General features: G+C 37.8%; 1 protein-coding gene across 4 annotated transcripts in view; it reads left to right on the top strand.

The window, feature by feature from the left end:
- Window positions 1-14,135, top strand: part of LOC101209706 (transportin-3) — a 69,183-nt gene that overhangs the window by 9,160 nt on the left and 45,888 nt on the right. For all 4 annotated transcript variants that reach the window (XM_031883203.1, XM_011653039.2, XM_011653042.2 and 1 more), the window contains 3 exons: window positions 3,942-4,070; window positions 8,968-9,029; window positions 12,126-12,182. In XM_031883203.1, the coding sequence (XP_031739063.1) occupies window positions 3,942-4,070; window positions 8,968-9,029; window positions 12,126-12,182 (248 nt within the window). The remainder of the gene's footprint in view (window positions 1-3,941; window positions 4,071-8,967; window positions 9,030-12,125; window positions 12,183-14,135) is intronic.

Genomic DNA, 14,135 nt, shown 5'->3' with positions numbered 1-14,135 from the left:
TATGTTTTAGGTGTAACAAAAAATACACCCCTGGCCACAGGTGCAAACTGAAGGAAAAAAGAGAATTGATGCTTTTCATTTGCAATGAAGAAGAAGGCGAGATTGAGGGAGAAAATTCGGAAGAAAATACAGAGGAAAGAGTGGAACTGAAAAAAAGGGAGCTCACAGAAGGGGAGGAGGTTGAGCTTCGAACTATCACCAGCTTGTCATCAAAAGGGACTATGAAGTTGATGGGAATGGTTAAGGGGAAGGCAGTAATAGTGTTGATAGACAGCGGGGCGACGCACAACTTTATTCACCAAACACTAGCAGAAGAAAGACACATATTAATAGAAGAGGACACTCCGTTTGGAGTCACAATTGGCAACGGCACCAAGTGCAAAGGAAAAGGGGTGTGTAAGAGAGTGGAACTGAAGCTGAATACGCTGACTATTGTGGCTGACTTCTTAGCTGTGGAACTGGGAGGTGTGGATGTGGTATTGGGAATGCAATGGTTAGATACCACAAAAACTATGAAGGTCCACTGGCCTTCACTGACCATGGCGTTTCAAGTGGGAGAGAAACAAATCACTCTCAAGGGAGATCCAACCCTCATTAAAGCTGAATGCTCACTGAAAACGTTGGAAAAAACATGGGAAGATGACGACCAAGGGTTCCTCCTTGGCTTCTAACATTATGAAATAGAAGTAGAAAATGAATATGAAGAGGAACAGGAAATGAGAGGGGATGAGGAAGATTTACCATTGATTAAGGCATTTTTAAGACAATACGGTGACATCTTTGAAATACCAAAAGGCTTACCCCCAAGAGAGCTATTGACCATTAGATATTAACACTCCCTGGACAGAAACCGATTAACGTCTGCCCATATAAATACGGCCATGTGCAGGAAGAAGAAATTGAGAAGTTAGTCACAGAAATGCTTGCAGTCGGAGTTATTAGACCAAGTCATAGCCCTTACTCCAACCCAGTCCTATTAGTAAAGAAGAAAGATGGGGAATGGAGGTTTTGTGTAGATTATAGAAAACTGAACCAAGTTACAACTTCTGATAAATTTCCCATTCCAGTCATAGAAGAATTACTAGATGAACTGCATGGAGCTACTGTTTTTTCAAAGCTTGATCTGAAATCAGGATACCACCAAATCAGAATGAAGGAGGAAGACAGAGAAGACGGCTTTCAGGACGCACAAGGGACATTACGAATTTATGGTAATGCCATTTGGTCTCACTAACGCTCTTGCTACTTTTCAATCTCTCATGAACCAAGTATTTAAACCCTTCTTGAGAAGATGTGTATTAGTTTTCTTTGATGATATTCTGATATATAGCGCTGATATCGATGAGCATGAGAAACACTTGGGGATGGTTTTTGCTGTTTTGAGGGATAATCAACTCTTTGCAAACAGAAAGAAGTGTGTAATAGCCCACTCCAAGATCCAGTACTTGGGACATCAAATCTCCAAAAGAGGAGTAGAAGCGGATGAGGAAAAAATTAAAAGCATGACAAAGTGGCAGCAACCAAAAGATGTGACCAGTCTGAGAGGATTTTTGGGCCTAACAGGATACTGTCGAAGATTTGTTAAAGGGTATGGAGAGATTGCGGCACCTTTGTCGAAATTGTTGCAAAAGAATTCCTTCCAATGGATTGAAGAAGCCACACAGGCTTTCGAAACACTGAAACTTGCTATGACTACTCTTCCGGTGCTGGCTTTACCTGATTGGACACTCCCCTTTATGGTGGAAACGGATGCTTCAGGAATCGGGTTAGGGGTGGTGCTATCTGAAAACGGCCATCCTGTAGCATTCTTCAGCCAAAAGTTATCATCAAGGGCTCAAACCAAATCCATATATGAAAGAGAGCTGATGGCAGTAGTCCTTGCAGTACAAAAATGGAGACACTATCTACTGGGGAGGAAATTCACCATTATTTCAGATCAGAAGGCGTTAAAATTCTTGCTGGAGCAGAGGGAAGTGCAGCTGCAATTCCAGAAATGGTTAACTAATCTCCTCGGGTATGATTTTGAAATACTATACCAACCGGGTCCTCAAAATAAAGTGGCGGACGCTTTATCAAGAAAGGAACAACTACCAGAATTGAACTCTTTGACAACGCAAGGGATTGTTGACATGGAGATAGAAAAGGATGAAGAACTTCAGAAAATTATTAAGAAGTTGGAAATGAATCATGAGGAAACCAGCAAATATCAGTGGGAAAAAGGAAGATTATTATACAAAGGTAGGGTGGTGCTTCCTAAAACATCCTCATTGATACCCAGCCTTCTTCACACCTTCCATGATTCGATTCTAGGGGGTCATTCCGGAGTTTTAAGGACATATAAACGAATGAGTGGAGAATTGCATTGGCAAGGCATGAAGACTGATGTAAAGAAATATGTGCAGCAGTGTGAGATCTGTCAGAGGAACAAGTTTGAAGCCACCAAACCAGTGGGAGTTTTGCAGCCTCTGCCCATTCCAGAAAGAATTTTAGAAGACTGGACCATGGACTTTATAGAGGGCGTACTGACAGCAGGGGAGTGAATGTTATTATGGTAATCGTGGACATGCTTAGTAAGTATGCATACTTCATAACTCTTAAACACCCCTTCTCAGCTAAACAGGTGGCTGTTTTGTTTATAGATAGGGTCGTGAGTAAGCATGGAATTCCAAAATCCCTAATATCAGGCCGAGACAAAGTGTTCCTTAGCAACTTCTGGAAGGAATTGTTCGCTTCTATGGGAACCATCTTGAAGAGAAGCACAACCTTTCACCCGCAAACAGATGACAGACTGAAAGAGTGAATAAATGCTTAGAGACATACTTGAGATGCTTTTGTAATGAGCAACTAAGTCGCTGGGACAGATTCATTCCATGGGCTGAGCTATGGTATAATACCACCTTCCATGCCTCTACTAAGATCACTCCCTTTCAAGCTGTATATGGCATACCACCCCCACCCCTGTTATCATACGGAGATCAAAAGACCCCAAATAATGAAGTGGAAACAATATTGAAAGAAAGGGACATGGCCATTAGTGCCTTGAAAGAAAACCTTTGTCTAGCACATAATCGGATGAAGAAGATGGCTGACCTCAAAAGAAGGGAGCTCAAATTCAAGGAAGGTGATGAAGTGTTCTTGAAACTAAGACTCTATTGGCAGAGATCATTAGCAAAGAGGAGGTGTGAAAAACTTGGTCCCAAATACTACGGACCGTATTTGGGAGCAATAGTCTGAAGGGGTATTGTAAGACCACCAATAATTCAAACATATAAGAGAAGGGGTAAAAGGGTAAATGTTCAGGAAATTAATGAGAGAGAATAGTCTGAAGAAAAAGAAAAGAAAAGTAGGGAGAGGTGGGGCCCGCGGGAAGGAATGTGAGGAGGGCTATTTATAGACCTTCTAGGGTTTAGTGTAGGTAGGTTATTTTTATCTCTTTTTTGGTGAAAAGGCTGCTGTAGCCGACCAGGGATATTCCAGCTCTATAGAGAGGAGTTGGTATGTTTCTTTTGCATCGTTTTCTTTATTACTGTTATATTGGGTTGTTAAATCATCTTTTGGCTTATATATAAATAAAAATCAGCAGAGTACTGTCTCTGTTTAGCCACCATTGGGGTAATTTTATGTGTTATTTAGTTAGTACCCTTACATACTCTTATACTTTGAGATTAAGGCTCTTTTACTAATAATAATTTAAGAGGCTTGTCTCCTTTTCAAAAAAAAAAAAAAAATGCTAAATGTTGGTTAATATTTTTTATGGAAATTCTAGTACTTTACAACTATTGATATTTGAAAATCATGATTCTTTTTATTGGTATCTTACTATCTTGTGATTGTGCTATCTGCATATGTGGCTGAGACAAGTTCTAGATCAATCCTCCTAAATCTTTGTTAGATTCACGTTACTTGTTCTTATATGCTTTGATGTCTGTGAATCTCTGCAGGGGTTGCCTCAGGTCTTGCTGTGCAGAGTTCATTTTCTTAAGGAAATGCTTCTTTTGCCTTCTCTTAGTACTGGAGACGAGAAAGTAATCGGTGGTCTGGCATGCTTGTTCTCAGAAGTTGGGCAAGCAGTATGTTGATGTGGACTCTTGTTTGTGTTATAATTGTTATAATATATATATGTAGTTGTTGAAGCTTATTAGTTGTTTGTCCTTTATTGTAATTTCTTAGTTTTTGTGTAGGGTTTCCATGTATGCCTATATATATTGAATTCTATTGTTATGGAATGGAGTACAGAGTTGTTTCATATTTTGTTCCAACTTCAACATGGTATCAAAGCCGCGTAGAGCTTAGAATATTTCATCTAGGTTGACACCTCCTTTATGCCCTCATCATATCCAAGAGTTCATCAAATATTACATAGAGACTCCTGCTAGAACAAAATAAATCCCAAACAAGACAAAAGCAAAACAAAAGCTAAAGAAAAACAAGGTTTAACAGTACCAAAACTAGACCAAAAGTAAAACACCATCAGAAACATTATAAGGCAATAAATAGTAGGTCTTCAGAAAAAGCTTCATCAAGCTTGGGAGTATATATGTAACTAGTTTTTTGTCCTTTATTGTAGTTTCCTTGTCTTTATTTAGGGTTTCCATGTATGCCTATATATATTGAATTCTATTGTATAGAATGAAGTAAGGAGTTATTTTCATATTTTGTTCCAACTTAAACAATAATTTTCTTATAACACCCTGTGAATTAGTTAGCAACCTCAGTTGGTTCTTTTATTCATAGTATTGATTCTTGGATTGAAAAAGATGAAGTAAATATTTACTCAGAATTACACCTTTCAAATTTTATAAGCATGAATTCATGAGTCAATTGTGTTTTTAAATTTCTTGTTTCCGTTGACTCATTTCATTATATTAATGAAAGGTCTTGCTAGGAAACACATGTTACAAATCTAATTGGGAACAAAAGTAAGGTAAGTTCTCTCTCCCCTCTCTCCTCTCACTTATCTGGTTGCCGGCGTTTGCTTCCACTCTCCGTCGGCGTGCTATAAAACAAAAATGGAGGTAGTTAGCTGCAAAGTAAGCCACTCGCACTATTGCATTCTGGATTTTGACAGCAATATCAGATCTACTAAGAGGACCAGTTGATAGCTATTTTAAAAATTTTGGCGAAATTGATAGAGGAAGATTGAAGATTTCGAAGTTCAAAGCAAGGATCAGTTGGGTCCTAAGCTGTGATTATTGGCCTTATTCAGGGGGTCATCCCAGTTTACAAGTGTGCTCAGGAGAAAAACAGCAGGGCTGGATGTCTTTTTGTAATATGCTGAATAAATTGTAGAAAAAAGAGAAGTATGTCAAGTGGTACTCAAGCAAATATCTCCAAGAACTCCTCCTAGCTATTGGCAGCCAAGCTGAGCTATGTAGAGAAGGTTAAATCCAATGGTTCAAACAATGCAGTATCTAAGATCGAAATAGAGGAAGTTAGCGAGGCAGCGGGACAGAGGAAAAGATAGCCCACGACAGGTCATCCCCCTTCTCCCCCAGCATCGAAGGCAGAAAATCAGAAGCAATGGGTGATTAAGAATCTGGAAGTCGCTCAAACCAAGTTTGATCAGCTCTGGACAGTTACTAAGCTATTTGCGTTCGCTACTGGAGAGAAATACATAAAGTATTTGAATCTTTATTTGAAAGTAAGATTGTTATAAACCTCTTGTTTGATGAGAATACTCTCATTAGTCTTGACCAAGGCACAATCATGGACTACATCAGAGGAGATGGTTTATGGCAGCAGTGGGTTAATTTCATCTTAAATATGAACAATGGGACAAACTCAAGCACAACCGGCCAATAGTCATGAAAGGATTTGGTGGATGGTTGAAAGTAAAAAATCTTCCTTTGGACTATTGGTGTAGGAGAGTTTTTGAGGTTATTGGAGACCATTTTGGGGGACTCGAGCGCATAGCCTCAGAGACACTCAATCTTACAAACTGTAGTGAAGCTAGAATCAAAGTCAAGAAGAATGTTTGTGGTTTTATGCCCTCAACGATAGAAATCAAAGAACTTAAGAGAGGCAACAATTTATAAACTTTTGTGATATTGAACAGTTGAACCCGCCAAGCAAAATAAGAAAGGCACTAGTAGCTGAAGACTTCGAAAATTCAATAGACCTCTTGCGAATTAGGAAAATTTTACACGATGAAGCGGTAGATGTTTTCAACATCCCTCTGGTTCTGAACATCCCAAAACCCACCTTCACACTGTTACCCTTAGCAAGAAATCTGTTTGAACTTCTGCAAATCAATCATCAACACTCATTGGCGCCGAAGAGAAGGAAAGAGACGTTCAGCCTGGCAGAAGTACCATTAAATGCGTCGGAGAATGAAGACTCACATTTAATGGACTTTGCTAAACCCATAAAAGACAACTGTCCATTTAAGTCTGCAGGCCCTATAAGTTCAGATTTCTTTTTTGAAAAAACAGGCAGCCGAAGGGTCGGGCAGAGGAATAAAAAAAAATTGATGCAATCATTTACTGCCTCGAGTGGCTCTGAAAATACTACCATTAGACCAACCTCTTCACAACAGATTTCAACGGCCTATCTGTCAAAGAAGCCCATTTAGTCGGTGCTGCCCAATCTTCAAACGATACTAACCCAATCAAACTTAGACTAAGTAAAGGAAAGAAAAAGCCAGTTCCCTAAAACTGCCTCTCAAGCATTTCATTAGAAAACAAACTTCTGTTGGTAATGCCTAGGCTACATTGCTGAAGTCTGAATGACTTGGTGCTTACTCCCTCAAAGGTTCGAAAGAGGCCGCACATAAGATTTCAATTAGCAAGCTCTCTCTGTCAGAGGGTAACCTGGATCTCTTGGAAGTTTATAGCTCCAAAATGCAAACCGATTCGTTTCGAATCAGGTCAGTTACAGTTCCCTTTGCTCCTATACTCTTCAACTACTCGAGTTTCATAGATCCTAACACTAAAATCACTTTATTATGAGGGTATGCCAATTAGTCGACTCATTTCAGAAAAAGTCAAACACATACATTGTCTCTCCCTATAGTGGTAGCAGTGAAGAATCTGCGGCTTTGAAGTACACTTACAAGAGCGAAAAAAATGATGAAATAGAAGCAGTGCATTTGATTACCCTTTTTGAAATGGATGGTGCTGAAGTCCCAGCTCCCTGGTCCTCCCTTGTTAAACTATCAGAAGTTCCAAAGGAGTTGGTGCCCATTATAATGATTGTGGTATCATGCTAGTCTGAGTAAGCCATTTTGTTGCTGTCCTTTAACGAGTCCTTTCCCATGAAGATAATCTCTTGGAATACAAGGGCACTGACAGATCCTAACAAGAACATAACCCTCAAGAAATTCATAAAGAACCATCATCTGGATGTGGTTATGATTTAAGAATCGAAGATGGAAACCTTTGATGCAGTTTTTATTAAGTCAATATGGAGCTCCAAAGACATTGGATGGGAGTTTGTGGATTCATTAGGTGCATCGGGGGTTATTCTCACGATCTGGGACAAGAGCAAAATTACGGTGGTAGAGCGTGGTCATTAGTTTCATGGGGCAATTTCTCAGTCAAATCCCTTTTGACCCATCTTTCCCCATCTTCTCCGATGGACAAAGCTATCTATAAAGCCCTTTGGAACACCAGCAACCCAAGGAGAGTCAATATTTTGTTTTGGATTATGGCGTTTAATTTACCAAACTGCTCCCTGATCATGCAAAGGAAATTCCCGAGCAAGTGCTTGTTACCTTTGATGTGCCCTCAATACCTAAAGGACAACGAGGATTTATTATGTCTATTTCTATTATGCCCATACTCCTTTAATTGCTGGAAAAGTATTTTCTCTATCCTTAAAGTGTATTTGGCATTCGACTGATCCTTAAGTTCCAATGTTTTTTAGTTGTTGAGGGGCCCTTTGCTGCCAAAGAAACCAAAGCTAATTTGGATAAACATAGCAAAAGCTTTGTTGGTAGAAATATGGTTTGAGCCCAATCAGGACATTTCTCACGACAAAGGAAACGGTTGGTTTGATACTTTGGACACGTCAAAGAGGAATGCAGCAGCCTGGTGCTCTTTGAATGTAGAATTCAAGGATTATTCAATTCAAGATATATGTCTAAACGTGTCAGCTTTCATCCATCAACCACTTTAATGGGGGCTAATTTCATGCTATCCTAAAAAAACTCAAGCCTTTGCATCTTTACATCTTTCGTTGCTGCTCTTAGAGAAATTCCTCTCGAGCTTTCTTATGTACAAAAATTTTTGTACTTGGGGACCTTTGGGGTTGTATCTCCCTTGTAATTTTCTTTGTTAGTTGGAGGCCTTTTTGTTTCTGTCTTATTTCCCCTTGTGGTCTTTCTTTTCTTGCTGTTTTGTTTTGTTTTCGTTTTCTGGCTGTCTGTCTTCTGATTTATACATTACCAATGTGCTCTTTGTTTGTTTATGGGATATGATGATGGTGCTATATGGTTGTTAACCTAGTTGAGATGTCTGGGTGCTGCTTTCGATCCTCTGTTTCTAATTTTTATTTTTAGGCATCTCTATTATTCTCAATGTGTAATTCTCTTGTACTATGAGTTTTATATTAACAAAGAAGCTTATCTCCTTTTTTAAAAAAAAAGAAAAAAAAAAAATCAATGAATGGTCTTGTTTCCATTAAAAAAAAAATTGTGTTTTCAAAGTTAGTAATATGGCTTAAAATATCTTTGTATTATTTGGGTTAGCCTCTATAACCCATTCTTAGAAAGTTCATTTTTCTTTTACTTTTGTTTCCTTTCCTTCTTTATTTGGGTTTGGATCCTTTACTTCTTTTTTCTTCTCACTCCTTGTTCGAATATATATCATTTGAACTTTTTTATTTATTTTCATTGAGATGAAAAATTCGTATCTTGTTGAAAAAAGGTAACAATGCTTGAAAATGTAAGTGAAACACATTTATTTTCCTGAATTGTTTTTGTTTACTTGTCCCTTACTAATTATGACTATTATCTTAAATCTATGTCAGGCACCATCCTTAATTGTAGATGCCAGTGCTGAAGCCCTTGCTCTTGCTGATGCTCTCTTGAGGTAATCATTTGTTGGGTTTTTGTCTATGGTTTTCCATATATGTTCAAACGTGAAAAAATTTAAATGAAATGAGTTATGATAGCCTTGCTTTCACCAATCTATTGAGGAGAGGCTTATTTGAATCATATCGAACTACATGTGTTGTGATGACAATGATGTCCAATTTCTGCTTGATGAGTATACACGCAGTAGACCTCAGTTATATCACAATGATGGCCTTTCTTTGACCAACATATTTGCAAAACTCGACTAGTGAGGGGAGTGTGTGGCACACAAGCATCAGGAACTTACTAAAATTATGTAATGGGATGTAGGACGGATACAAGTCATACAATAATATTCGACCTTCGTGATGTCATTCGCCAACATTAGCCAATGTTGACTATAATTGATTGGGCTGTAAATGTAGTCAACATCTGCCCATGTCGGCTGGTACTTTGGTTCCAACCTGAGGACAAAATCCATGTATACGTCCTCCTTCTGCCACACAAATGCAGTCTCTTCCTTTATTTTGTTTGCTATCTCCTAGAACAGGCTACCTTCCATGCTAGTAGTTCATGTGTCTGTAAATTACAAAATGTCAGGATCAATGCTTCTATTTGGTGCTCACTATCAAAAGACTTCGAATAATTCTCCATACAAGACGTAAGCCTTAATTGGCAGACTTTTATTTTTAATTCTTAGTCAACTATTGTATTCTTATGTTATTTTCTTTTTGAATTTCTAGTTAGTGGTTTTAACTCTTTGCTTCGTAGTTTTTGGGTTGTTTGTATGGGTTAGATCTATTCTCGTCATTGCTGTTGGTTATGATGAGAGTGGTTTTAACTCTTGGTCTTAGTCGGGATATGATGAGATTGCTAAGGAGGTGTCAACCTAGTTATGATGTCCGGGTGCACTTGTTGATCCTTAGGGCTTTGACGTTATCTCTTCATAGTATTATCTTATATATTGTCTATTCATTATCTTTTATTTTTTGAAAATGAGACATGTTTCTTTATTAAATAGAACTCAAAGTACAAGAGGATTACACAATGTGGAAAATAAAAAAGCCAAAAAGAGGATCATGTCGCGTACTCGTACATCTCAACTAGGTTGACACCCCTTTAGTGCCATCATCATATCCAATAGTACATCAAATAATAAATAGAAACTCCTACTAAAACAAAGTAAAAAACCAAATAAAGCAAAAACGAGGCGAAAACTAAAGAACAAGGATTAAACAGTTCCGAAATGAGACCAAAAATAAAACACCAAAGGAGAACAAAAGCAAGTAAAAATAGGAAGTCTTCAGCGAAAAACTTCAACAAGCTTGACATTCTTGTCCTTCTGAGATATGGCAGAGCATACAGCATGTTCTATTTAGGTTGTGAGATGAAAGCTGACCAATTTAAGCACAAATCTTGAATGGAGTAATCATTAAATTACTTGTTCAAAGTGCACCAAGCTACTGCATTTCTTTTTCAATGTCCAATCTTTCAGGCCACCCCTTGCCTTGTCATGAAAGATTTGTTGATTACGTTCGAACCAAAGTTCCGCAAACAGTGGTTTAGACATGTTTTCTCAAATTATTCTCAAGTCACTTTGATAGAAACGGGCCCCTGAGCAGCTGAAGGACTTTTGAGCTTAATGGTCCATCAAATACCCAGCCACTTCGAAAAGGGAGAAAAGATTCCCCCAACAATTGGCTGACAAGAAGAATAAAAGATTCCCCCATTTTTGTACAACTTATTGATGATAGCTCCTAGAGTCTCAGCTGACAAGAAGAAATAGAAAAGGAGATAGGTGATGAATATGGAAAAATGGTGATTTTTCAAATAGCCCAACATCTAGGATGACCATTTCGTGTCGAATGTTTTGCAGTACATTACCTTTTCTAGAAAACCCCAATTCACTGTATCAAAGGCTTTTTCTAGATCAAATTTCAAAATCCTTCCTTTTTTCTTTTTAACGTGATACTCTTCAACGACCTCCTTTGAAATTTAATGAGTATTGCATTCAAGATTTATGCTTAAACTGGGCGGCTTTCATCTCTCAACCCATTTAATGTGTGCTGATCTCTCTGTGTTTTATCAGAAGTTCAAGATACGCAAGCTTGTTGAAATTTTAGTAGAAGACCTCCTATGTCTACTTTTTTGTTCTCTAGGAGATTATTTTTGGTCTTGTTTTGAAACTATTTATCACTTGTTGTTCTTTACCTTCCATTTTTGTTGTTGTTTCCCTTTCTTGGTTGTTGTTTTGGTTTAGTAGGAGTTTTTCTATGTTTCTGGATGTACTATCAGATATGATGATGTCGCTAAGGATGTCAACCTAGTTGAGATGTCTAGGTCCGCCTCCTAATCCTCTCTTTAGCTTCTTTATTTTTCCCATTGTATAGTTCCCTTGTACTTTGAATTTTAATTTAATAAAGAAGCTTGTCTCCTTTTTTTAAAAAAAGAGCATCAAAGCAAAAAGAAACTAAGGATCAACAGGTGTACCCAGACATCTCAACTAGGTTGGCACCTTATGGCACCCTCATCATTTCATCCACAGAAACTACATAATTCATCAAACAAAAGTATAGTAAAGAGCTAACCACACCTCAACAAACAGCCAAACCAAACCAGAAAAATCTTACCATCCATTTAAAAAGTAGAAAATAGTTCCTTCGGTTGAACATCAACAGGGCCTTCTTTTCGTCAGTTTAAATTTAGAGAAATAACCATCTTTTTTGTGGGGCGAAGAACAATCCATAAAAAGCTTTTTGATCATGATATGTTCCTTGCAAGATTTTATTGCAAATTGTTTTCCTTCTCTCACTCTCATAGCTTTTCTAATCTTTTATCCAATCGGAAGCCTTTTGATAGGTGTTTTTTGCCTTTTTTCTTTTGTAATTTTCATAATACATGAATGTACATGCTCTGATCAAATGTACATTTATGTGTGATTGGGTACAAATGTCTGGCTAGGAAAGAGTGTAGCACCTCTGTTTTTGAGGCAATTTCTCATTGCTAATTATTAGATGGTACACGCTAAAATGTTATACTGACAAGGCCTTGTGTCTTATAATTAGATTTTCCTCTGACACATTTTAGTTTTTCTTTTCCTAATTTGATGCAGTTGTGTGGCTTTTCCAAGTGAAGATTGGGAGATTGCTGACTCAACATTACAATTTTGGTATTGTCATCTTCTTGCTAAAATTCTGAATTTCTTTTGACACGAGAAATATTTATGTAATATAGTGTCTAAGAAGCAGTGCAGATGATCAAATCTTAGAGAGTAATGAAGATTCTACAAGTTGGAATTTTTTATTATGAACGAGAAATTTACCCCCTTTAAATAGACCCAAAGGGGAATGGCTTGGCCACGCCTAACTAACTAACCTAACCTATTTAATAGGCCCAAAGAGGAAAGTTTGTTCATGCCTAAACTTGTTATTGGCAGTGATGTTTCCCATTTGGAATGGCACTTGGGTGGGAGAATCACTCCTTTTTCTTTTCCATTTTAAATGGAGACAAGCCTCTGTATTAATAATAATTTTTGAAAAGGAAACAAATCTCATTTATTATAAAATATGAGACAAAGATCAAACAGTAGTGCATTTAACTGAGAGAGTGTATTTTCCAATGATGACTTCGGACACAGAGAATTTACTTTCATCCCACATAGTCAAAATTCCTTCAGATCTATCAGTTGATTCAATAAAATCCCAGCCAATGTCCTTCGAACTCCATAGAGCCTTAATTAAGGAGCTATCAATAGTCTCTTGTTTTGTCACCTGAATTAGAACAACTGCTGGATTGGTCGGCTTCAGTACACTTTTCAAGGCCAACTGTTTTGATTTATGATATGATTTTCATGCTTTCACTTATTCAGATTTTTCCTTAGACAAGATCAATTTCGCAAGCAGGAACAAATGAGACTAATTCTTCAGGTAAGTTTTGTGCCGATTCTTTACAGCATGCCTTGGATTCAAGGGTGAAAAATAACTTAGGAAGATCTAGACCCAATGCATCATCCAAATTATTTGTCTCGATGCCAGCCAACATGTCATCTCTCTCCTCTAAAATCACAGGCTCTAAATCTTCATTGCTAGTACTGACTATAGATTCTTCATCATCTAATTTTTCTTTTCCGGAATTTGTAATATTGAATGCTGAATACAGAGTACCTCACACAAGATTAATATGGAAATATCCTCTTTCAAACCATATGCAGCATGGAAATATCCTCTTTCCGGAATTCCACGAACCATTCAAGTTGGAGCATAGACACTTTGAGATTTTTTTAAAAATCCACAACTTCGATATGGAAATATCCTCTTTCAAACCATATGCAGTAAAACGAATTTTGGATTTTGCAGCTTTTCACCTCCATGTCTGAAACTACTTATCTTGCTGGAATTAAGGGATGACGAAGCCGGGAGTAGTTGGGGAAGAGTAGGGAGGAGAGGGGAGAAGGGAGAGAGGAGAGGGGAGAAGGGAGAGAGGAGAGAGGAGAGAGGAGAGAGGAGAGAGGAGAGAGGAGAGAGGAGAGAGGAGAGAGGACTTACCTTTTTCTTCTAATTTGATATGTTTCTTTGGTTGCTGAGAACTGGCAGATCTTGAGGTCTGAAGCGTGCAGGGAGATTCACATCTATAGATTTAGTTGTAAAATGAAGACAACCCCATTTAAACAGAGATCTTGGATGGAATAGTCCTTAAATTCCTTGTTTAACGGACACCAGGGTGCAGCATTTCTTTTTGCAGTGTCTATAATATCGACCAAACCCTTGCCTTGTTGCAATCATTCACTACATTTATACGCCTCAATATTTTGTTTATATAGGAAATTTCAGGTATGAAACAATCGACACAGGAGGACAAGGCATCGCCCTTCATTCGAAGACTGGATATCTCAAATGGTCTCCAATTAAATGAAGAATAATGATAAATGAGACTAATGCTCAAAGTCAAAAAGAATTATACCAAGATCATAGAGCAAAATAATGAAGGAAGATACAACCTAAAACTGAAACAAAGGAAGTACTTGGGCAACACAAAAATGAAAACGACCTAAAAATGAACACAAAACATAAAATAGCGAGCTATTTAGTATTCAAAGCAACTAAGATTCTAAACATCAGAAAAT

Source organism: Cucumis sativus, chromosome 3 (assembly GCF_000004075.3).
Source record: "Cucumis sativus cultivar 9930 chromosome 3, Cucumber_9930_V3, whole genome shotgun sequence".
NCBI classification, from domain to species: Eukaryota; Viridiplantae; Streptophyta; class Magnoliopsida; order Cucurbitales; family Cucurbitaceae; genus Cucumis; species Cucumis sativus.
The sequence above is the reverse complement of the archived record's forward strand: the minus strand, read 5'-3'. Positions and strand labels throughout refer to the sequence as shown.